General features: G+C 43.7%; 1 protein-coding gene across 6 annotated transcripts in view; it reads right to left on the bottom strand.

Moving 5' to 3' along the window:
• The window catches only part of LOC100878144 (dipeptidyl peptidase 4 omega), a 119584-nt gene that overhangs the window by 24430 nt on the left and 68874 nt on the right, over window positions 1-26280 (bottom strand). For all 6 annotated transcript variants that reach the window (XM_012285707.2, XM_076539976.1, XM_076539975.1 and 3 more), the window contains 3 exons: window positions 19376-19545; window positions 15424-15663; window positions 14420-14655 (listed from right to left, as the gene is read on the bottom strand). In XM_012285707.2, the coding sequence (XP_012141097.2) occupies window positions 14420-14655; window positions 15424-15663; window positions 19376-19545 (646 nt within the window). The remainder of the gene's footprint in view (window positions 1-14419; window positions 14656-15423; window positions 15664-19375; window positions 19546-26280) is intronic.

Below are 26280 nucleotides of genomic sequence, written 5' to 3'. Positions count from 1 at the left end.
TCGAAATGACTGGTCGAGTGAATCGACGAAACGATGAAAATGACAATTCCGTGGTCAATATTGAAAATTAATACTAAACGAGGACACGAGATATCGGGTTCGCTCGACGTTATACAAGTTGGCGACTTTGTTCGTCGACTCTAACGGGCGAAACAGGGTAATTCAATAGCTTAGGACGGCTAATGGGTGTAGGGGTTTGACAGCCGTAGCCCCAAGATGAGCGTAAACTCTCCACCGTATCCGGGAAAATCAACGGGGGTGTAACTGGCGGCGGTAAAGGGCGGAGAAACGGGTAGAGGGTGCAGTTTCGTTGGCAAGATGGATGAGCCTCGGGTCGTTCGGAACGGATTAATTTCAATATCCTGTTAATTTGACCTCTCGCGTCGACCTTAAACGGCTCTCCTCCGTGTTTCGTGGTAGAGGGCGCGGTTCTTGCACGCGTTCTTCGATCGCAACGATCGAAGAACGATCGAGCGTTAATCGCTGCCAAATAACCTTCCAGCTTCCTAATCCTTCCCATCGACGAGCATTCCGCGTAAAAATTACATTTTTCTAATTTACGATTATTTAAACGTCGGGTTTGGGTATTTTCGCTGGACATTTAAGAAACGTGAACGTTTGGATGTAATGTTCGAGCATCGTGAAATTATTCGTATATTGAAATTCGTGAATGGCGTGAAATTCTCCGATTGATCGATTTTAAAGGGTGCTTTATTAAATTTATTTATAGAATATTCCACGCGTATTGTGCCGTTTGATTGCTTCGCATTTTTTCCGTCGGCAATGTTCCGAACACAAAATGGAAATTACAGGGACGGCTTTTCGAAGGCATAGATCACGAAATTCACCGTATAATCCGAGCAAACGGTCGTTTTCAACGGCTACACGTTGAAAAACGTGTATATTCGCGTCATAAAGTTTAATGGTGTTCGATCATTAAATTATGACGAATTTTCGATGAATCCGAATGCTAGCGCGGAATCTCGACACCGCCGATTCGTCTGTGAATTATTTCCCTGTTCATTATTCCCTTTTACCCTCGGATCTCGCCATCGAATCATTTCTGATACATTAAACTTTTAACCGTTCAATCAGTTTACGCTCGACTCTTCGTTTTGCCAAGAGTGTACGTAATTCTCGACGAGTTATGCACACATTCGGTTAAAATGTACGTAGCAAACGAAAGGGGTAATTATAGCGAGTAAACAAAAGATTAAATAAACCGTATAATTAAATAAACGGATGTTTATTATGGGAATTTGTTCGGTAAAGGGCGAGAAATATTTGCCGTAGTTTCCATTAATTTACACTCGATACCAGTTTTATACGTTCGACATTGTACGAATGATTTTTTTCTCCAAAAGTTTTCTCGCTCGAAGCGAGGCTCGTCGACTCGTTAAAAAGTTTTTACCAAAGTTGCCGCGATTTTCCACGAAGGTAATTTATTTGTAACGTTCGTCCCTCGAGTATCGTCGGCTTATCAGTGTTTTACGTCGATCGTTGCGTCTATTTTCGATTGTCGGCTCTGCGCGTTCGTCAAGATTTCGTAAAGCGGTGTCCCTTTGTAATCGGTTCATCCGGCAGTTCGCTACTTCGTTGAACAAACGGAAAGTCGTAAAACGGTTGGTGCGAGGGGAGCCCCGGTGTTATAGACAGTAATTTCAGGGAGATGATCGCCGACGAGTGTGCACATAAACCTCCTGGCAAAGAGTGCCTCCTAAGTTATGTATCTTCTGAAAGCCGATGAAAGTTCTCCTGGAGCAATTTAAAGTTGCCCCTTGCACGCGGAGGTTAATACCGTCGTGTACCGGAAACCGGAACATCCGTCGTTCATCGAGCAAAGCTAACCCTACTTCGATCCTTGATTGTCCATCGCTCGAGTTATCCTTCCCATCTACGATTACGATCGAATAAATATCGTTGAAGGGATCATTTCGGAGAGACGAAATTTCTGCACCGAATCTCGATCGTCTGTTCGGAAAGTGATTAATCGATTAGCGTATCTAGGCAATCGAGGAATATTAGCTCCTTCGGGCAAATATTAGTTGGGCGCAATTGTCTACGGGTAACAAAGGAGCATCGCGAAGAGACGGAATATTTGGCGGATCGGCTAGGATTCGAATATGAAATTGCTGCTCGCGAGACGGGTAATGCCACGCTGGAAATGGATAGCTAGCAAGGACGATTTTCGAATCGAACGATTCGCTTCGATGCTGGGTATCGTTAGCGTGCCGGAAGAAACTTGACCGTTTCTTCGAACGAGTATCGCGAGATCGTACCATAGGAGGTATTCCGATGTTTGGACTTTCGTGGTCCATCCGGTTTCACTGCAGAGCACACAGAGTCTAGCATCATTTGTATTCATATGCTCGTGCACCCTGCGTGGAAAGTTGTTTCCTGTTAAACAGTTCATTCGACTACTTCTGAAACACAGTTTCTCCGCGAGCGAACGTAAACATAATGGCGAGAACGTGCCCGCCAGAGCAGATATTATCCTGGTCTAGTAGTACCGTTTACCTTCGTACGGAGTACAACGGTCATCGAAATCCATCGAAGATTCGAGGAAATTCGTCGAACGTTGATTTTCCGAGGTAAAATCGGTTAGATAACGATGGAACGAGGATGGTTGCAATGCGGATTACTTTCCGGCATGCGAGAAACGGTTCAGAGACTCGGATCGTTATCGGGACGATTCGTTTCGCGGGCAGCGCGGTGAAAATAATCCTCGTGGCCGAGAAAAAGCCTTAAGCCGCGCGTGTTGCTGGCTCGCGTGCGCAAACAAACCCCTGGCTCTTTCAGAAATTACGAGCACTCCGTGACAATTCCCACGCGTTTAACAGGCTAAAACGTGCACTCGCGAACCTCGGCTCGGGGCGGTTTTAAAGCACGCCGCCATTGTTCCGTGAAGTAGGCGAGTAGAATGCTTTTTCTCGCGTGCTTTCACGATAATAGCGCGTCGAACGTCTGGCCAACGGGAAAAGTTCGACGCCACCTTCGAACGTCTACCGGGGAGGATCGTTGGCATCTTCGCCGACTGTTCTTCCGTTATATATTTCGATTCGACGAATGTTGGAAAATGTACTCGTCGGAATAGCGGATATATTTCTCGATCGAGCGCGCTTTACGCGGAAAATCCAATTAAATCGAAGCAAAGTTTCGCGGGCATTCGACAGTCGGGCACTAACCGCGTTCGTAAATCCTATCCAGGGATCCTCGAGATTATTCTCGACCGGTTGTTTCCCGGGTGAAACGTTCTCTATTTCTATGCGGTGCTAGCTACCGGACAACAACCGGCTGCTATCGCGATGCGTTAAACCGTAATCTGCCGCGATGAACGGTCGCAATTAACGAGCGTCTTCGTCTTCGTTTCCAGCGTGCTTCCGCGCGTAACAACCGTCGCGCAGAAATTAGACGTTCCTTAGCCCCGAGCCGAGGGTTCCTAACCTCTCGGAGTAATCTCTCGTTCGCCGGGAGGCATTTGCCGCGTTTCGTCGCGATTCGATCGCGATCGAGAAAACTATCGACACGATCAGTATCCGTTTCTTTTATCCTCCGTAATTGTTTTCGCTCGTTTCGCTCTCTGTTCGCGCTTTGAACGCGATACCGCGACGTATCGGTTATTAATTAATATTCTCGTCCGTGGTCGACATTGTAACGTTTTCGTCTCTCCTATCGACGAAGCTTAATTCTTTCCAATTACGAGCGTGTCATCCGGATAATTAATCGCGCGTGCAATTTTTTTTTTCATTTTCCCCACCCTGGAAATTCCGATTGTTCGAGGGTAACGCGGGAAGGGAAAGTTTATTAAGACCATAATACCGGTGAGCTAGTGGACCGGGGGATAATTAAATTTGATTTACTGGCTTCCAGTTTGTAGTTCAAAACAGATTGCTCGCTGGAAATATATAGTAAAGCGATACTACGAAGAATCAATAGCACCGCCAGCCGGCAGATATTGCGTGTACCCGAAATATATCGGATGTCCTCGAAAATATGCAACGCGTACCTCGCCCTTTGCGCAGTTTACGAAATTACATTTTATTTCCAACTATTTTACTCGGCCCGATATTCGAGCAAAAAGGATTCCAGATTACGCGATTATTTACGCGATTGAACGGTAATTAAAAAAGTACGTAAAATGTAGTAAATTCGTTTGTTTATACGGTTGAAAAAATTATTGAATCACGGAGTTTCTACACGATCGTCTTCCTTTCAATTCCGATACATACGGATAATTTTCTTCGCCGGTCGCGAAACGGTCAAAGAAGTCTGTCGCTCGTCGAAACAACGAAACGACAGAGATGTCGTTCGAGGGAAAATCGATGCAAAGGGAACGATAATTTTCTACCTCGGAGGAAATCCTCTTTCGATCCTGACCTAATTTCCGTTCGAAGAACACGTACGGAAAACGTAGAGCAATGATTCTGGCATTTAACCGCCACTTTTGTCCTCGGGAAATTGCTTTTCCATTACTCTTTGCTGTTTCTTCGGATGAGACGTGGTCAAGAATTCAAACGCGCTCGACTATCTTCGAAAATTGATTCGAAGGAACGATGGCGGGTGAAATTTCGAGGAAGAACGAAAGAAAGGAAGAACGATAGAAACCGTGATGATACTCTCTCCGAACGGAATTAATTCCGTAGCGTAACGGTTTCGCGTTACCGCGGCATATTGTTTCGGTGTTCGGTTATTCGCGTCCGACTTGGAACGCCTCGAGCCTATCTCGTTGTATTCTTCCGGTATTCTTCCGGTATTCTTCCGGTTTCGTTTCCCATCTCGAGTTTCTTATTATATTTCTTATTGTTTATCGCAGCCACGTCGACTCGTGCCGACCTCGATGCATCGAGCAACACGCGGCGCCTTCGATGAAAATTTCAAAAGCATCTTTATGAATTTTTCCTTGGCACGATTTCGGCGGTTCTGGCTACGCTTTATGAAAGGAAATAAAAGGAAAGTAACGTTTCGCGTTTGCGCACGAGCGCCGCTTTATTCTAATTCGGCAAAAGGAAAACACGCTTTCTATTTCGTTTCAATGTACGCTAACACGGTTTTTTACCCACGAACGTTCATTTTCGTTTTAAGCTCGAACGTTATTTTCGTCGAAAATATATGCGGGTAAAAAAATGTCGAACGTTCGATTTTATTCGACGCACCGACGTACGCGATTCGTGGTTCGTAAGGCCGGATTACGATCGATCCGTTTCATCGTTCGAGGGTTAACGAACGAGTTTTATAAGGGCACGCGAACAATGGCAATATCGGATGCGCGAAAGGGACTTTTCGCATTTTGAGGGTGTCCACTGTATCGTGGCACGGATACGTGACCAAAATGGCAAACGCGCACGATGAAATGCAGACTTCGTTGCAGTTTCTTTCGGTGTCTGAACCGGACGGTCTCGACAGGGACTGGTCAGAGTACTGCCAACTTGATATAGCTGGACGGAAAGGAAAAGGCAGCCGGAATTCCTGTGTCGAATAAAACGATGCTCCAGATACGCCACTTAAACGAAAATTGTCAGTTTTACGTTGCTCGAGACCAAGGCGAAACATTTTGCGTTGCCGTAAACATCGCCAAGTCGATATTCCAGTTGGTCACGATCGAGTTATTCGCTGTCAAAATGCGCTAGAAATCGTTGTTAGACCGAGCCAACGAAACGTCCACACGGATTTCGAAAGATTTCGAAAGCAATGGAATAAGAAAGGAACGCAGGCAGAAATGTATGTCCGATTACTCGTATGGAATACTACTTGCCGGATTCTGATTTCTCGATAATTCGACTAAAAGATAGCGGCTAAGGGTACCGGTAATATACGCTAGATTCGTGACTAACGTAGAAACTCGTACAATTCGTTGGAAGCGTTGTTTCTACGAATTCTACCCGATGTCTAATTATTCGTACGGTAATACCACCTGCGAAACTTCCGTTCTCTCGTTGGTTATTTAACAACGAGAGAATAATCTCGGAAACTGAGAATATTAAATAGATTAAATCCGAATAATGCAGAGGCGCCAAGAAATCGTTAAACATTTTCCGGAAAATGTTGAAAGCGCCTGACGATTCGCGCATGGAAAAGCATCGACGTTCGAACGTTATTTGTCTGTCTTGTTCGCGTGAAATGTTACAACGTCGAGAAACGCGTGTTCCGTACGTATGCACCGTCAGAATCGGTTCGATGTATATTTTATGTCCGATATCTTCCATACACCGAGCGTAAACGTCTTCGATGTAATTCTGTATTTCGATCGTTGCGAGCCCTTTATCTAATTTGCACGAAATTAAAATAGCTCGCTTTATAACGTGATATATTTTTTTTTGCGCAAGATGTCGAGATCCCTCGGAGCGGCCGAAACAGTCGCGGTAGATATCGAAACTCGCGCGTAGTCGCGTACGACTAATCCCCGAAACGGTCACTTATCTTCCCGACTCGTTCCGAATTCCCCTATCTCCGCTCTGTAACTAACTTTCGTCCCTCGGCGTAACGCAGCGTCATCCTCGGTCTCGGTCGAAAATCCGATTGTCGCGCGTTTAACCTGCACCGCGATGCAAGACGCGACGATTCGGCGAGAAAACTAGTAAGAGCAAACGGAGAGCGAGGTGAACGCTGATACGAGGACGTGTCAGGGTCGTCGGTGAATATCTATCGCGGACGTCCCGCGAAACCTGCGATCTTCTTGTACGCCGTCGCGTATTCCCGTCACGTTTCCGCGGCGTGGAAAAGACACAACCTCTTCGAATAGACGTTTCATCGTGAACGGGACACGGCTCGCGCTCGATGATTCCGCGGCGAGCAACAAGACCGCCGAGAACACCTTCGTTCCGAATCTCGCAGTTCGATCACGTTCGAGCTTAACAATTAAATCTCGCGCGACTGCGCTTTACGGCCGATCGGCCATTTCGTTTTCCGACCGCTCACGGATATCTTCGCTCGTCTTTATCCTTTCGTTTCTCCACGCGAAGCGAACGACTTTCTACGAATGCTGATCGAACGAATATCGACTTGGGCCTCCTATGCTCGGAATAACGGATTTCGAAGAAATATCATTTTTTTTCACCTATAATGCTACCCGATATAACTACGCGCATGTAAATTTCACGTTTACTCGGTATTCGTAATGTTGCAATTATCGATAATACTGAAATTTCAATTGCAGAAAGTCATAAACCGTTTCATTCGTGACAGTTGAGAGCTTTCCTTCGAGTACGTTGCAGCTAAAATGCAATTAGCAGAGTTGCTGCGTGTTTCTGGGAAGAACACGACACTTAGAACCAACGGAGTTGCGAATTCAAAGGATTATACTCCTCGTTACTCGTGAAACAGTTGAGAAACACAGTAGAAACGGGAATAAGGAACTCTTTCGAAGAATAAATTAACCCGGTGGGTTGAGTTTTTTTACGGGATACTTGGACAGCTATCGGATTTGGCTGTTCTTCCAACGTACTAATTACGTTAACCTCGTTGCGGTACGCACCGATTTATTGTTCTAATTAGCGTTCCGTTTAATCGTCTCGATATTGTTTAGCGTGGTTAGGAAACAAAGTTAGTAAGTCGGAAAATTAGTCCGTTCGCGCAAGTTAGAACGACATTGATCACAGGCACGCCGCGAGTTCTTTCCCCTTTCGAAGAAATTCCGGTCAGAGGTTTTCGCGAGCAACATAGTTCCCTCTCATTACCTCGACGAAGTTGTTTGGCACAACGAAATCCTTAATTATTGTTATCGTTACTAGACTCGCTACGATTTCACGCTGTGGTCGCTTGTAATTCATTTCTCGAGCGTCGACCGACGAGTCCGTGGACTGCGAAATACTCGCGGAACTATAATAAGCAATTCCAGCAAGAATGTTCAATCGTCGAATTCCTCGAGAGTGAGCTCGATGCGGAAGGCGATGCGGAAGGAGGCAACTTCGTTTGGCTATGCTTCTTCGGTTGTATTTCCGTGGACACTGTTGTTACGATGCTCGGGTTAACGCTGATTTTGCCATCGAAATGGAAACGCGAGAAATCCCCTTCAGGATATTGAGTTCGAAATCATGAAATGGAATTTCGGAAAACGTTTCAAGGTGGAGGAAGTAAGCGTTGATGTATTAACGGAGTTTCCATTACAACGGCGTAAGCCGAACAACACCGGCTGGACCGGTTAATGGAAAAGTCGAATACGGGATCGCGCGGTAAATAAAAGTTTTCTTACCTTCTCTCCGCTCGTTACCCGGCGAAAAATTCACGATACGTCGAATAAAAATTAACGCGACATTTTTATTTTTTCACATCTGCATCGTTATTTTCCTACCAAAATCGTAACATAGCCGTTTCAATAAGAGGGAAAAAAGTGAAAAGCTTTACAAGTATACGTTTTGTTCACGGTAGAGAAATTTTTATGGTAAAAAGTTATCGCTGTTAAAGCGAAACGCTGTAAAAAGTCGACAGCGAACGGAATTTCGTAAAACAGAAGCGTCCAAGAGAATAGAGAAAATCGAGAGGATGAGAAACAAATAAATCGAGGAAACCGTGAAATTTCGTAAACTTTCGTCGAAATAGATGACGGTGTCTGTCGTGTAGCGATAAACTATATTACCGGGCTGACCGCGACCTCGATCGATCGAAATATCGATCAATCTAGATCGGAAAACCAGTGGTCGGGGCGTAATTGGAGAGACCGTCACGTAAGCCACAAAATTCCAATTTAATAAATTTCACTATCGATATTCGCCGCTAGTAAAGTCGATGCATTATTGAACGCGCGTAAGTATCGACGATACGAATTTGCAACAAAAAAAAAGTACTGTTTCAAACTCTGGTAGAAAATATCGAGTTCAATTTACCCTTTTATTCGTAATCGTCGAGAGGATTAAAATATATTTAGTCGAATCGAGTCGAATCGAAGGATCGAAATATTCGGTTGCCAGCGAGATATTCGATCTAAATATTTTCACGCCGTCTGAGATGGTAGCAAAGACCATTAGCGAAGATCCGAGCGAGGAAAGGCTTGTTTGCAACGGCACTGTCTGTCCGACGGTAGTTTCATTTCGGTCGAGCGAGTAGAATAATTGGATTCGAGGCGGCGGCAAAGAAAAGAGACAAGACGTCGAGTCGAAGACAACGATTCGGTCGAACGAAAGAAGGTGTACGCGTTCTAATTACCGCTTCTAATCGAGGAAGAAACACGGGAAGCGCATCGGCAACTATTGGCCAAACAACAGGGGTGTTCGCGAGACAACGATCCGATAGGCGAAATAATTAACTGCTACTCTCGTTTGCTCGCTAATTTACGCGTTTGTCGAGTACGTTCGAGATCTTTGTAAACGAGGAATTACATTACGGTGTTGCGTATCGAATAGTTCATTTTTCTACAGAAAAGATCAAAGATTCGTAAATAGGCGTTTCGCAGAACCAAGAACAAAAGACGTTTAAAACCGATTGTTTTTTGCCTTTCTTTTTCCAACGAAACAGAGCGACGTAAGCTGCTTGATCGGATTAGAATGCATCCTTTCTCGTTTCACGGAGGAAATGTCGAAAGAGCGAGCAATTTCATCCATTTAGATTCTTATCCAAAGTACAATTAACTCGCGAAGCAAGGAAATGGAGCTTATTATTGGGTACATCGGTTTCTTTGATCCGTTCCATCTCCCCGGAGTTCCTGGCAACACCTCCACGAGGGCTCTTAATCCCTTATTCACCACAGACCGCTTTTCAAGGATCTCCGCTGGTTTCCACAACGACTACGCTAAACCACTACATCTTCTTCGAGTCACGATCAACGTTCGTTTCCTTTTTACGCGGAACCATCGATTCCCCGGGTTAACCCTTTGTTTATCCTTCGAATAGAAAACGGAAACAGTTACGTCGACTCTCGCGTCGTTTAGCAATTTTATTTCCGAATTTTATTTAGCTAGCGTATAATTATTATGCTCCGCAAGAGTCACGGTCACGAGTCGACGTCGAGAAAGCGCTCGAAATCTCGTTCTCGTCACCAGTTGTCGTTGTTATCGGTACATATTCGAATCTCGTTAAGCAACTGCCGCGTTGAACATCGTTACAACAACGCACCTGACCTAAACTTCTACTCGGGAACACTGCTTTCCCGCGACGACAGCTAATTGCAAGACAATTTTCGCTCTCTGGCTTTCGTCGCTTCATTTCGAGAACACAAAGACTACGATGAGTCGCGAATCGATCTTCTATTACGCGTTCATAATTATTCTCTAAATACGGAAAGAGTTAAATAAATAATCTTTTTCCTACAGGTCTCGAAATCGTACGAATAGAGATTAAATTATGATACGCGAACGGAGAGCGAATTTCAGGGAATCGATGAATGGGACGCTTATGTTTGATTAATTAAAGAGGACACAACGGCTGTTGAATTATTTGTATTCCAGCTCGAGGTTAAATTTGCTTCTCCGAGCAGCTCGAGTTTCCTTACAAACGAACGAGCTGGTACCGACTCTGTTTAAGGAAAAATAGCAAATCGTATTATCCTAACTTACGGCAAACGATCGTCTGAAATATTTGTCTGTTAATCGTTATAAAATTTGTAGCCTCGGGTTTCCCTATTTGAAAGGTCGAAGAAAACGGGATACACGTATATCATCGATTCGATATCGTTAGCGAGTAGCATTAAATATTTAACGCGTGTATATCGATCGTCTGAGGTCTCCATAATACAGGTATTACGTGTATAATTAATTGTATGGAATTAGTAATTTCGACGGCACTAGTTGTTACAAGCTACATCAATTATCTAGCCGGCACGATTATTAAACGATTCCCGCATCCACGGAGTAGTCGAAAGGAGTAATAATTCAATCTAGCGAAGCGTTTTAGCCACGCCAGAACCCGTGGAAAATCTCGCTCGACAATGGGTAGCCTACTTCCGTCTCGATGGCGAAGTAACAAAGTACCAGGCTACTTTACGCCATTTATGGTCTAAGCGTATATGCTTGCACAGGCTGAGATCATTAATCTAACGCGAGTGACATAATGCTAGACATAGACGTTCGTGTTGGCGAACCGTACACCGCATGTGGCAAGGTGCATGTAACGTCTTCGTTAAAACGTGTCAGACGGAGGCGACGTCAAAGGATTTTTGCATAAATTTCTGCGGTGCGCGAGTATGTTCTTAGAAATGTCGTGAGACATTCGTCTTTTTTCCCTCTTTCTCCAGAGAGGAGGAGGACTCCACCGAAACGCGCGAGCCTCGACAAAGTTTATCCTCTCGTACAACTTTGCAATTATCCTCGACCGGTGGAACGACGCTTCTTCCGGCGAGTATAATTTGGTTCTTTGCCAAGAAGTTCCAGGGAAGGTCGCGGGAACAGCGGAGGAACGGTAGAATTTTTGGTTGGAACGAAGCGAAAGCAGGCGTTAACCAACGACATGCAAACTCGATCCTCCGTTCCTGTTCCGTCGAGCCTTTTCGTCCTTTTACGAACGTACCAATCGTTCGGGTTCATGGAAACGGTGGTTTCGTTGCTACGGTCAAACGGAATTCCACTTTATTTTTGTTCGGAATTTCGTCCGATCATTCGTCGCTTTAGTAATCGATACGAGCTCGATTATCAAAGATATTTAGCCCCTCCGGTGAATTCGAGGTAAACGCGTTAGTCTGCGCGATAACGCGTATATTCGCTCGAAACGTTTCGAATAGTTTGTTCAATAAAATTTTCCACGAATTATCGCGAAATCGAAGAGGGTTGTTTTCGAGTCGATTGAAATTTACCGTTCGAATTTGATCGGTGCACGCAACGGCGCGGCGGGAAAAATTTCGCGAAAATAGAGGAACAGGAAGAGAAGAAAGTCTGTTTCGCGTGTTCCGTCGATTCGCATTGCGGTGCATCTCGCTTCTGACAGCCTTGTCAACCGCCTCTCTCGCGTCTCCGCGTATTCTCTCGTTCGATGCGATTCGAACAACGTCGGCCGACCTGCCTGCTTCGTAGTCGTTATTCGCACATAGTTAATGAACTTAACGAAGTAACTTCGTTACGAGCGTTATGTTCGCGAAAGCGAGACAAACGAAGCCAAGGAAACGACAGAAGCAGCCCCTGTTTCGGTTCGGTTTGGTTCGGTTCGCCTAACGGGCATGAATTAATCATTAGGACGTTGTAAACAGTGCAGCCGGTTCAAACGTAGCTAGTTAGCGATGTGTTTACGCTTCTCGAACATCTATGCCTCTTCGTCTGGGCCAGTACCTCCATTAAGAAAATTCTGCTTCGCGCGTACTAATGGGCCGTCAATTATTCCTCGACTCGTCGTCTTTTGTTAACTCGAAGAAAACTTTAGACATTTTAGCGAGAAAAGTGGCTCTAGTACTCGGTGTTCAGGAACACGATCCCTGTTAGGTAGCTCCTCTGTTAAATAACGAATATCGCCTTTTCGGAATATCTGTTATTTTTGCTATTTAATCGTCGGTAATTGGTATATCGAAAATTGAAAGAATCAAACAGGTGTTTCGTAATCGCGAGAAAAACTAGCTTCGAACGACGGTTTACGCGAAAATAATTTGTTCGAAGCGGATAAACTCGGGCGGTCGATCTAACTCGATCGATAGTTAATCCTTCGGGCTGAGAAGCGACGTTTCCCGAAGTCTGTTCATAGATGAAAACGCGCGTCGAAGTTCGCTCGCGTTAATTATGATCGAACCTGCATTCAACGTCGAACTAATCGCAAACTGGACTGCCCTAAATAACGTTCCACGTTTTTTTCAGGTTAATGGAAAACGAACGATGATATTATCCGACGCGATCGGAATCATCGTGTACCCCGGTTGTTCTTCCTCAAACGTTATCGACGAAAAACGAAAGGTAAAATATAGAAATCTGAATTCGCGAACGCGGCATAAAGGAACGGTAAGGAACGAAAGTAAGCGATAACGAAAGAAAACGCGAAAAAAGTACGATTTCCAAGCGCGATATCTCGAGCACGTAGACGGATTTTAATGTAATCGAAATTAAAACACCGCGTCCTCTGTACGCGATCCACAGGAAATTTCTTTCCAAGCACGCATTATGGCTCTTATAAAAACGTCCGTTTCTGTCTTTGATCACGACTTTAATTTCATCGCGCATATTTTTTAACACGCGGGTACTTTCTTTTCACAAAGCATTCCAATTAGTGTAATAATCTGAACGTTCGTAATTATACGAGGTAAAATCAACGCGACACAAGCCCTAGCTCCGCGGGAAAGACTTTGGTCCAATTATTTGCAACGTTGCTTATTAATTTCTGTCCTCGTCGCGACCGATATTTTCTGCGATTTTTCACTTTCGCGCGCTAACAAACGATTCTCGAGCGCCTTCGAACGACCAATCAAAATATTCCCTCGTTTAAACGCAATTTCTGTTTAAACAAATTTATTTCCTACGTACTTTACGCTATTAGAGATACACGAATTTTCGGCGTATACTTTCGAAAGATTGTTGGATCGTTGTGTATTTAAAATAAGCGGAATTATTGAAAATTGGACGAATCGACGAAACCCAATATGGATTCAACAAAAACACAAAAGATTAATTTGACCAATTAATTTATCGCGAAATTCTGGATGTAATACCGAATTAACGGTAGAGAATTAACGGTAGAGAAATATTGAATATTTAAACACGAGTACGAGTACGTTGTGACGTGCGAGAAGATCGATATTATTAGAGAAAATGAATTTTCCACGAACGCGTAATATCGTGGATGATAAACACGATTCGAATTTCTTTCATAAGAGAGCGATTTAATCAAGTGGGCAGAGGAGAGTATATCGATATACCTAACGGTGCGTTTACGTGATAAATGATAACGTTCTTTGGATGGTCGGTGCCCTGGCGAGACGGTTGCCCGTGATTTTACGAGGATCACCAATAACGTGTCCCTCTGGTGTAATATCGTTTCTTATGAGCCGTATTTTATCGGGAAACAATGGCAAGCACGTAGCTAAGTTGGTGTACTTAATGTCGATGTTCGAACCCCTTCGAACGCTCGATTGTTGCGAAGATTTAACGCTTCCGACATTTACTTTGGGAAATCTCTTTCGAGTGCGCCCGAAACAATTTCCCTTCTTTATTTTCTTCGTTCAAGTTTCAATAATCGTTGGTCCGTGATCGGAGGTCGACCATCGGTCCAATGATTTCATTTAATTACAATTAGGAACGAAACTTTTTTCCAAAGCATCAGCGTGTAATATCGAGAGCGGCGATTCTCGAGCGGCAGAATTCCAAGGAGAAAAGCCCTTATCGAAAGAGACGTCGTGGTCGCTGTTTTATTCGTTCGTGGTAAAAAATGATGGGACGAAAGGGAGCCGAAAGGTAGCCAGAATAGAGAGAGAAGAAGGTGAAAAGTAGCTGGCCTTTTCGTTCGTTCTGTTATCGCGCTCGGTTATTTGCGCGCGGTACCTTTCCGCTCGCGTCGAGGGGTTCAACTTTTCGAATGTACTTACAGGTACGAGCGTTCCTGATCCCAAGAAACTATCTCTGTTACGACCAAGTGGCCGGAAGTTAGCGGTTCGGTGTTCGGCTTGCCGGAAGACACGCCGGAGACCCGGACCACGTGCCTCCAGTGGCTGTCATCGTTTTGTCGTTGCGGCAAAATCGTCAGGAACGAGTCCCCGTCTTCGCTGAACAATGGTGCTTCGAATTGCTCCACCCAACCGCCTTTTTCCGAGTAAGACAGCGCCTGCAACCATGAATATTTCATTGGAACCTCTTCGCGTCATCCGCTGCCTTCGAAGCACGTAATCCGTCCGTGCTAAAAAATTACATCCCCCGTCCAATAATCCTTTTTTTCCGAGAACCTCCAAACTTTCTCGTCGACGGATCTCGCGGTGAAGTTACTCGGATTCGAATACTGTCCATTATTTTTTCGAGAAATGGACACGTAAAATCGACGACGAGCGAACAATAGTAACGTTACGATTCGAATGTTCGAAAGGGTCAGATAAAGAGAGTTCATTTTATGTTTCGGTAAAAGGTTCTCCGCTCGCGCTTCTATCATCGTTACCGTGAATCCTCCATTTTTGGAGGGTTACGTCGAGAATCGTGAAAAGTTAGGGTCGAAGAAAAGGGGGTTGTAAAAGGTTCCCGTTTCGCTCTTTCCGTAGAAATTCCAGTAAGAATAGATTCTCTATCTTGTTGCTGACTTTTGGTCGCAAGAGATTAAGTCGAAGTATCTTTTCTCGTTTGTTCGTTCGTTCGATTACGGATTGAAATTGCAGCAGACTTTCAGGGTTAGAAAGTAACAACCATTTTCGAGCGTCGACGCGAAGAACAAAAATAAACGGGAGAAACTCGGAAACGACGTAACGAGTTTTTATGGTTAGACACGAGCCGTTTCCGCTTTCCGACCACGCCGAACGCCGTGAACCAACAAATTCTTAACGACTCGGACTCCGATGATTAGAGAGGAGATGTTCCTTCTTTATCGGCGATAAAATTTGATACTTACGTTAGTGCAATTGGGTCCAGAATCGTGTATGTAACAATAACGGAAGTACGCTTTGTTCTGCACCCTGTTCATCCAAGTCGCGTACACGAGATCGTCCGTAGGAAACGCGACGGCTGATAAAATCCGTTCCGTGGAGGATAACTCGGCCGGGTATTCGATTTCGGTTAGGTTCGCGTTGTTCTGAACCACCTTCTCCAAGTCGACGTAAAACAACTTCACCGCGGGATTGGTCGTGCCGCTCTGAAACAGGAAACGGTTACGGTGAAACCCTCGATATCCGGTGTGGCCGATTCGATCGATGCCACTTACTCTAGATTAATAACAACAAACTGGTACCATCTCTTTTTACGGGTTTTTCTTATACATTTCTTTCTATATCCTTTGCCGTACTTTTACCGTTACTAGCTCGAGGGTGAACGTAAACAGTGGAAAATGGTAGATAGACGGAATCGAAGGAACCGGTGAAACTTCGATCGATCTATGTACCTTTCTCAAATTTTATATAACTACTATTTCATTCGATAAGTAGTCAGAAATAATGTGTATCGCGATTTATGGATTTTACACAAATTCGAGCAATAGAATTGTTGCGGTCTTGCTGGAAAAACTGAACGAAGAAAAGAAAAGGCATAGGATAAAAATAATAGACGTTCGATCGGATATTAAATTCTGATCTGATATAAAAAAAAAAAAAAAAAAAACGATGGGCATAAATCCTGCACTCCGATATTCTTCTCTATCCGTTATACGCGGATGAGAATTTAATCGAAACGTCACATCAAAATTTAATTATTCCTTCCGTAATTAGTTTCGTTCTCGTTCGCACAGCGATATAAATGCAATTCCATTTCGCATAAAGGATCATTGTTCCATAGAGGAATTCGTTTTTTCCTTAATGTTAAGTATTTTTAAAATAATGTCACAGTATAAAAAACGATTATATCCACATTCCCCGGAGAACGAGCAATTATTTTCAGGATAGATTCTGATTGAAAATCCCCGGCGTTTCTACCGATTATATCGAAGGAAATCCAATTAAGATATTAAACACGACTGATCTTCTCCAACCAAGAGCTGAATCGATGGCTAAGTAGCAGTTGGCTCAAATTTAATTGAAACTTAACCTAACGCGATCTAACTTTCATTCGATTCAATTCCAACTCTAACTTATTTTGCGTTTAATCAAGCTCCTATTTGATACTGGGATAATCTGTTAGTCGCGTAAACATCGACTTGAACGATCTTTTCTAATTTAATTGAAAGTTCTGTATCTTCGTTTCTACTTTATTCAAGAATCGATATATCGATACTTTACAAATTACACCGCGATAGTAGAGTCGAGCCTGTTTACAATTTTTGTCGGAATTACAATTTTCGTCGCGAAAAATGCTGCAAGATTTTTGTGGTCGCGCGTCCCGTGGATATTTCGTAATTTCTCTCGTAATAAATTCGAAAGGCATCATCGGGTCGTTTCGCTTCGAACTCCTTACAAGCTTCCAGTTTTTCCACAGGTTCTCATTCTTGCCGCGCTTTACCCTCTTCTCTCTTAGTTCGCTCGCTCGCCCCTTGTTTTTGTTTCCTTTCTTCTACCGCGTTCGATGTAAAGTATCCCCTTTTTCTTTTTTTTTTCTTCTTTTTGTCTTTTTTTTCGCGAGTAGTCCCGGACCATTTTTCTTCCGGCTTTTATTTCGCCGTCGTTTCCCCTTCTGCATACATTTTTCAACTCTCCGCTGCAACGATCCTGTTGATTTGCGGCGAACCACAATATGCTTCTGTTCGACGGAAATAACAGCTCGCTTAAAGCTCGATAAAACAAATTCGTTCTAACCATTTGGTCCATTAAACGGTGCGCTCGAATCGCGATACTTCGAACGATAAAAAATCTCCCTGACTGGCCGATACCTACATTTCAATTTTTGCTCTCCCGTCGCGCGGTGACATATACGCGTTTCGTTTCGATCGTCTCTTCCGTTTCTTCTATATTTTCGTCGAAATTTATCCGATATTTCGTTCGCGATCTCCCTTTAACGCGTTAACGCAAAAATGCCAACTAGTCTCGCGACCGTTTAATCCAGGGTTAAAAGCATTCGCGGACGCCGATACAGGAAGATTCAAAGCCGTAAACAATGGAACTCCGAAAGCATTTTCAAGTCACCGAGCGTTCGCGTAATCGTCGAACAATAACCGTAATACCTCTGTAAGTTCGTCGTCTTGTATTCGTGGCATCCATGGTCATCGAAGTTACCCTCGAACGATCAAAGCTCTCGAGCCAACTCTTGGAGAGTTCGTTGAATATTCCTCGTCCTCGAAATCTCTTCTCTGTAACCTCGTTTTTATCTCTTAAAGCGTCCCTGAAAGACCTTACTTCTCCGTTAAATTCACCCCTCTCGACACCCCTCAGACACCCTTATCGCTTTCCTCGATCACCTCGAGGAACACCGAGCGAACGGATCTTACGCGTTCAGCTGATTTTTTCTAAAGGAACGATTCATCGTTCGTTTTCGAACCGCGAAGGATTTGCAAGTTCACCCTAGCGAACACCGAAGCGACTCGTTCCCGTTTTTGAAGGGGAACCGAGCCGTTATTCATCGCTGGGTCAACTTTCCGTCGAGCAGCTTTTGCCCCGACTAATGTTTGCTTCTGTCCAACGGCGTCAATCGAGCCACGCGAAGGAACATTAAAAAATGCACGCCTTACACACCCTCTTTACGACCCCTCTCGCGGAGTTCGAGCCACGGGGCTGTTTTTCATCCGTTCGAAGTACCTCCTAGCTACTTTCGCGCGTCATTTTCGATAACGTTCGTTTCCACGAAAACGAAATTTTCATTCCCGAACTTCCACTCGCGTTCATCGACGTTTCTTAGCTTCGTTATTTTTATGACATTTTCTTTTTCGCGTAGAAACTTTCAACCTGCAAGTTTCGAATACTTTCAGAGACGGAGCTCAACTAAATACTAGCATACTTTCGATATCGATCGTACCTTCAACTATTTTAACACGGTATTTCAAAGTTACGAAAATACTTGGCAACATCGTTCTTCGTCGCTTCGAATTTCCTGTATGGTAGGGATTACGATCGTAGTCGCGAATCGTTCGATCGACTAGCGAATTATTGACAAGGAAGGTCTGGACATCGAGGAAGCTACTTGTTTAGGAAATCGGCCGAAAGTTATCGAATTAGTAGTAATATGTAATAAGCCGAATCAAGAAGGGTACGCGGGATGAGAGATTTATCGAATTAGCGGGAAATCTGTAGAGAATGGACAGTAACGTATTTAAGCGCGTTTCGTCTAACGAAGTTATACGGGTTAACGAGTTTTAACGACGAAACGAACAGGTGGTGGGTCATCGTCACACGCGACGGGACAATCGTGTAAGTTAAATTGTGTAAGTTGAACCGGTTACGAAGGAGAATCGTTGAAGTTCTAATGAAAAGTCCTGTGGGACGGGAAACGGAGATTAAATAACCAGCACGTAATTTTCGTTCGGCCTCGGGCAACATACAGGGCCGTGTTTGAAAAAGGCTTGCCAGAAGTTTGTTGGGGAAAAAAAAGCTACAATGCTACTGAAATGGACTTTCGAACCGACTCGTTACACGAAACGGGAAATAGGACAGTGCGATATTAATGCTTTTTTACTAGCGGTTCTCGGTAATTGGAACACGTTTCGTAGCATTTATCTTGCTCCAGATAAATTAGACTGGCAACGAGTATTCGTTCGATTCGCTTTTTTTTTTTTAACGTACATAATAGTTCGGTTCGAACTAGAGATCGCTTAATCGTATTCGATATCATCGAAAGTTCGCTCCCTCGGAGTAAGAATTTGCTTTGGATCCCTTGAAAGCGACGCGCAATTTGCTCGAGTAAGGCGAAGCTATCTCGCCGATTTAGCGCTTTGTTCGTATCGAAGAATAAAATAAGAAACAAAGCGAACGTTGTACGGAGTAGCTTACCTTCGGATAGTGTATCGAGATGGCGGACGTATACTGGAACGTCAGACTTCCCGGATAGCCGTAGAACGGTATCGTTATGATGTGCGTCTGAGAGTCGTCGAAGTAACCGAAGGCTAGTTTAGTGCCACTCGGTGAGAACCATAAAGCCTTGTTCGACCCGAACACCTCCTCTGAAATGAAAGGGACAAGCGTTAACTAGGCTTCACGATCTGCTATATCTTATCGCAAATGGACGATATTTTCGCACCTCGATGTCTCCGGATAACGAACAACTCTCTTCCTGAAATGGTTTTTTAATCTGTCGCGAAAGCGCGATCGTATAGAAATGACTTGTTCGACAACGGTACACGGTTTCGGAACCGCGTATCTCGAGAGAAGGATACGTTTCGTTTCGAGAACGACTACGTTCGCGGAGAAATATTTCTCTCGCAACGATGTTTCTGCCGTGGAAACGATTCTCCTGCGACTCTCGTTGCTCGCGAAATAATTATTTTCTTTGGACGAAACAGACCCGCGAAGAAAAAAAATTGGTAAATAAAAATAAGGAAAATAACGAAAATAGAGGATGCGAGAGAAAAGGTATTCGAGAAGATACGCTCGCGGAGAAACGTATATTCTTACGAAAGTATCTCGTCCCTTTTCAAAGATGCCCACTAGACGACCCTTTTTCAACGTATCTATATAAATTTCAGGCCGCTTAACTTGAAAAGCATTTTGTTTGCTTCTTCCCTTTCTTTTACGTTGGCCGTTTTCTCTGGTCAGACGGAAGTCTACCTTCGTGCTGCTCGAACACGACAACGTGATCCTGGAAGTCGCGATAGAAAAATCCATGCAATTTCCGGTAGCACGCAACGCCGTGTCTCGGACGATTTCACCGACAACCGCACGAGTAGACAACCGGAAAATTTCTCTCTTCGTGAAATACGAACTTGGACTCTTTCTAACGAACTTAACGTTTCGTTCGACGCGACAACTTTTCGATTAAACCGACGTTTTCCTTCGTTTTGCTTCCACCGATTGTACAACTTTTGAAAATTGTAACCGGTGACGTTGACGTACGCGGATATCGAAATGCGCTCGAGTCGAAAGTTAACGAAAAGGTACGCCCGAAAAATCCTCGTAATTCATCCGATGAACGTTTTCCCGAAAATACGAAACAAAATAACAAATATGTATGTACAACGATTCGTTCGGCGCGTTCCATCGGCATTTTCGCGTATTTTTTCAAACGCGAATTTCGTAAAAACTGTTCCACGGGGAACGCGATAAATCTGCCAGTTTGCGCGAACTTAACCAACTAGCTGTTTACCCGACCGATTGATAAGGTAGATCGTGAAACGGTATTAAATGTACGTGCCGAACGCGGTCAACGACCAAATTATTGTTTCCTGTACAGAAGATCGATGCAGGATACCGAAAAAAAATTGCGATAAAACGTACGTGTACGGAGAACTCGAATAAAAGCGTCCTTTCCGATTTTAATTTCATTTACCCGACATTCGTCGCGTTATTTGCGGACGTTATTTTTTCGGATTGAAAGCAAATATTGTTTTTTTATCGGAAGGAATAATTTGTTCGGAATGTTTTATTTACTTGTCGTTGCCAGTGGATAGCGTACTTTTCCCTATGAGAAGTGCACTTAAATGATCGAGCAAATATTACACGGTACATACCCGTGTTTAAAGACACTCGGTGTTGGATAGGGAATGTAATTGCGAGTGAAACATTTTCAATAAATGTTTCTACGTATTCCCGTTTTTCCTGACAAAGTTATTAAAGTAACAGCTTTTTCGTTTCATCGCGAAAGCGTTCAATTTCGTTTGCAATAGAAACGGAGTTTTCTGAGTGGAGTTAAACGATTAAAAAAATATTATACGTTTCTGAGCATAAAATCGTTTAGAACGCGGAAAAAGAATATAATTCCGACCCAACAGTTTTCTATAGGTCGTGGAAATTTTCAAAGAAAATTGAGCAAAGCTTGGTATTCGACGTATTTCGACGATTGAAAAATTAGGAACAGCGGATACGCACGATATCGGAAAGGTGCTCGATTAAAGTAAGAGGATAAAAGATGTTGGTTCTTGAAGGATTTTAATGGTCGTGTCGTTAAATCGTTCAACGACGGTACGAAATAATTAATGTATTTGTAGTGACAATATTATTATTAATATTAGGGAAAAGTTCCGATTCGAAGGCTAATTTTCGACTAAGCGCGTTCGACGTGAAACGCTTTTATCGCTTACAAAAGTGTCTCTCGTTTAGTTTTGCATGGCTTCTTTCAAAGTAAACAGAAAATTTCGCCGAAAGCTGTAGCACGACAATCGATTGGAATAATATTCCTCTTAGAGAACGAATCGTGGCGAGAGCTAACGAAAATTTCGATGATACTTAATTACGTAACCGAAACTAGTATTCCAAGTAATTGGCTGAGAAAGAGACCTTTGTTAAATTATCGTATCGAAGGAAGGTAATTTGCGAAAAGCGATTCGCAAACTTTTCTTCCTTTTAGCGAACGTAACGATCGTTCGAACCGAGGCTCGCGTTCGAAGGAAAATATAATTAAAAATAGAACGCGATTAAAATTGGACACTTCGGATTCTTCCAAGTTTCGCTTCGAAGTTTCCAACGTGGTTCCGCTAATCTGATCAAGATTTTTCAACTTCTTCGTACTCGTTCGTCGAACTTTTCAGCTTGGAACAATATTTGAAGCATGATCAAGATATTGTTAGCAACGAATCGTTAGGAAATTCGTGGCAGAAAGTATCGAACGGTCATTATTGGCCCCAATTTTTTAGGGGCGGCCGTCTTCGCGATCGCAGGGGACGGTTGATCGCGTCAGCAGCTTCGATAACGAACGTCTTTCTTCGTCGCGAAATAAAAGGGAACAAGAAGAAACTCATCGTCGACCTTTTCGAAAGAAGAAGGAGGATTCGCCTTCGTTTTAAATATTTATTTATAGTCTGAAAAGAAATATGGTAGAGTACTTTCCACGATCATAAATCGATATAAACAGCACGATAATAATCCGAAGAAGGAAGCATCAAGATGTTCTCCGAACGGTAGTTTCGACGAAAAACGCGCGGAGATTCGCTAACGATTGATATTTCCATCGCTGGATCGCATCGAAAAGTCGTTCGTCGAGACTTATGAATATTTCAGCGACAACGATATGTCAACAGAGGTGGATAAATAACAAATAAATGAATAGGCAATACGTCGACGAAGTGTGCAAAATGACAAGAAACCAACATCGAGACGAATTTCCGTGAAAATTTGATATTCGTGGGAAATACTTTAGAAGCGCGAAATTCGCTTCGCGTAACTTAAATAGAAAGGAAATATGTAACGTTTCGAAAGCAATGAAAAAAAACTCCGCGATATCGATCCATTTTCCATTCAACTATTGCGTACACGTTTACGTTTTTATCGTTCGATTTTGTGCATTTAATTTGCCGTAGCAAGCTTATTCGCGAAAATACGAGCACTCGACTTTACCGGCATTAGCTCCGTAAACTAGGATGTTTGTTTTTTTTTCAAAATGGTTTCGCGAAACGTTTACGAGTGCGTTGCGTGTTTGATATTTCGTTGCACGGTATCCATTCTCGTTCGCGATGCAATTAGGTTTTATTTCCGATTTCTTCACCGATTTTATTAGCAATTTAATTTCTGATTAAATTGGGAAAGAGCTTCTTCCGCGTAGCGATTTTACGGAGCATTTGGTATCGCGTCCGTGGATCAAATGAGAACAGCGCCGTTATTTTCGTAGGGGGCGGGGGATGTAGGGAAGGAAAGAAAAGGGGAGAAAGGAAAAAAGGACGGGAGAATGAGCTACTTGTTTCTTGTTCTTGCTCGAAAGGGGATGACCTAGGGCTGCGCGTAAATACCAAAAGCTCGAAGAAAGTACCATTGAAAAAGGGTAGGGAGGGGTCTGTTTGTGAAAAAAGGGTGGTTGTAAGCCATATTTCGCGAAACTGGAAGACCGTGGACGAACAACCGGGGAAAAGGTAAATTTTCCTTCGAGCCCAGGAAGAGAACCGGAAGAGGAAAAGTCAGTGTGGACAGACAAGGGGTCGGAGAGGAGAGGATACAGGATGAGAACGAGTAGTAGCAGGTCTGCAAATACAAAAGAAAGGGAACGAAGAAAGAGGACAAGAAGAAAGGGAGAGGGTGGAAGAAGGAGGAGACGAAGAAAAGTACAAAGACACGACATTGCGTTGCGCAGCTCGCTGGACGTGACGAGGGAGAGAAATATCCCGAGGGTAAAATTCACCGTAGGACAGGTACAAGGGGCCGAGAGGATGAATATGAACACAACGAAAGAAACGAACAAATTCCCTTAACGTTTCTATAATTATTTCGTAACCTGACCGTGTATCGATAAATAGTTGCCAAACGAGACGAGAATAACGAGTTAAATACGAGAATAAGGATTTTAAAACCGAGAACCATCTTTAACGTTCGATATTTTGACGCGTCCGACTGCGCGTTTCCATTTGCACCGTGGCGCAATGGTATTAATAATACAGCGGATTTCGTTTGGCGCAGCCGGATAAAAGGAAGGAGAAGTCGAACAAAACTAAAAGTAAAATAAAATTGTGCTCCATCGAGAAAACAAATAGCGTCGCGCGCGACACTTTCAAACTTCCGAATTTCTGTCTCATTAACGAGCGCGAGCGAAACTTACGAGTAGCTGGGCGTGCATTTACTTTTGGCCGACGATCGACGATGTTCCTGGTCCCGGAACCGTGGTCCGGAAATACGACAGCCCCGGAAACGTGGTTCCGGCGGGAACGCTGCGCCGTCGCGCCGAGCCGCGAATTATTATACGATTTCTCCGGGCTAACGATTTGAAACGGGGAATAATTTCCGTGCGGTGATGGCTCGTGGTTAGAATTTTGCGAAACAGATTTACAATTATCCCGGAATTCGAGAACGGATAGGATCGATGCCACGAGTTTACGCTTCGATTATCGGAAGACGATCCAGGGGATTGACGTCGATTCTTTGTACAGATTGTTTCGAACGGAAGTATTTCACTCGAAGAAGCAGAAGAAAGAGAGTTTCGATTACTCGTAATATCCTATATGTATAGGTACCTATGATAGGTACGAACGCGTTAACCGGTGTAACGAGTATGTCTGACTATATACGTCTATTTCCACTGTGACGCTCCGTGGAACACGATTTCTGCTTTTATTTATTTCGAAAATAAAAATTGACTAATCGCGGTACGCGCTGCTTTCGTGCACGCGTTTCAAAAGTTCATACGGAGGATGTTGAGAAAAAGCAGTTGAAAATCAAAGTCGTTTGAAACGTGGCACCCTTGGAAAAATCTTCGCTAAACGTGTCGGGAACAGACGTTGGAACGTCGAAGATTGCTCGGTCGTATCAAAAAGCTGTCTTTGAGATTCGCCAGAGGTATCCCACCAGAAGTTCGAACGTGTCCCGGTAACTGCGAGTATCGAGGAAGCTTCTGTGAGTCGTGTTTCAAAGGGTGAAAACGTGTCCTCGCAACTAAAGCGTCCTAAAGATACCTCGAAACTTCGAATACGTCTACGTTCGATATACGTGTACGCGTACTTATTGTATACACGCGTGTACGTAGATGCGCGTATAAGTACGCGTATATTTTACTAGAGAGGTAGTCGGTAAAATTTAATCGTTAATGTTCGAGGATCGATCGCGTGGCGAAACAAGCGGTGAAAAATCTTGTGGTAATTTTCCTGGTAAAGTGGTTGTTGTAAGCTCGATATCCGGCACAGTTAGCGAGAGTTTAAACAATTACCAAGACAATCCAAAGGATCGCGCTTAAAAGACCATCATAAGGAGGTACGATGAAGCTTCTCGAGGATCTTCTCCAATTTCTTCCTTCCGAGAAGATCCTTCTTCCTTATCAGCGAAGAGTGTAATTCAGTGTGGGGAGGTAAGAACAAATTATCTTTCTCTTAGAGCCTAATAGCAGGTGCACGCGTCGGCATCCACGCCACCAGGGTTGCTTTATCGAGTCGGATACTCGTGGCTGTTGCGAAAATCTATTACGGTTGTTCGTGAGGGAATGCTCGGGAATGAATCGGGGGATTCTTGGCCTGGATTCTTTCGCCTTTTATGAGTTTGTTTAAACTAAATTACGGAGGAGAAAGAACAGAGGAAAAAAAAAGAACTAAACAAAATCATTGCTGCGCAAAGGAATCGCCTTTTGTACGGGAAACTATTTCCCGTCGAACACGTGGAATGGATTGTTAACTGTTGATGTTTTTTCAGGATACGGGGGAAACATTTGCAATGGTTTAGATACTCGTTCGAGGAAATCTCGGGTAACGAAAATTCGATACGCTTTGCATTCTTTCGTTCGATCGATACGAGTCGACCCGCTAACAAATTTCTAATTAAAAAACAAAAATGAAAACAAAAAAATAGCGGACATTTTGTTCGCGTTTTCGCAACAAATTTCCTATGAAACAGACAAGTTTTTCGACGCGTTCGCAAATACGTGTACCGTTATAGCGACTAACGAAAGGAGAAAACCATTTGATCGAAAAAGTCTCGAACGTCGCGTACATCGTTAAAAACGAAGAAAATCGTGCAGCAAAATTCTCCGAGTGCGTCTGCGAGCAAAACAAACGAAAGAAGAAAAATTCGACGCAAAAGTAGCAAACGTTTATCGCTAATTAACCGCTGCGAGTGGCTGGAAGAAGTTCTCGAGCAAGAAAACCAGCTCGGACGACGACGAGTCGCGAGCAGCATTAACATGTAAAACGAAGCAGCGACACTGCTCCGGTGAAGAGCAGAATTACGAAGTAGAGAGATTTTCCGGAGGTAATACGGCCGGCAAAAGTAGGCTGAACCTCGATGCTAGGCAACGTTCGCGAACTAGAATAGCCGTAAGTTTGATAACGAGCAGCCAG

The sequence above is a fragment of the Megachile rotundata genome, chromosome 15 (genome assembly GCF_050947335.1).
Source record: "Megachile rotundata isolate GNS110a chromosome 15, iyMegRotu1, whole genome shotgun sequence".
Lineage (NCBI taxonomy): Eukaryota > Metazoa > Arthropoda > Insecta > Hymenoptera > Megachilidae > Megachile > Megachile rotundata.
The sequence above is the reverse complement of the archived record's forward strand: the minus strand, read 5'-3'. Positions and strand labels throughout refer to the sequence as shown.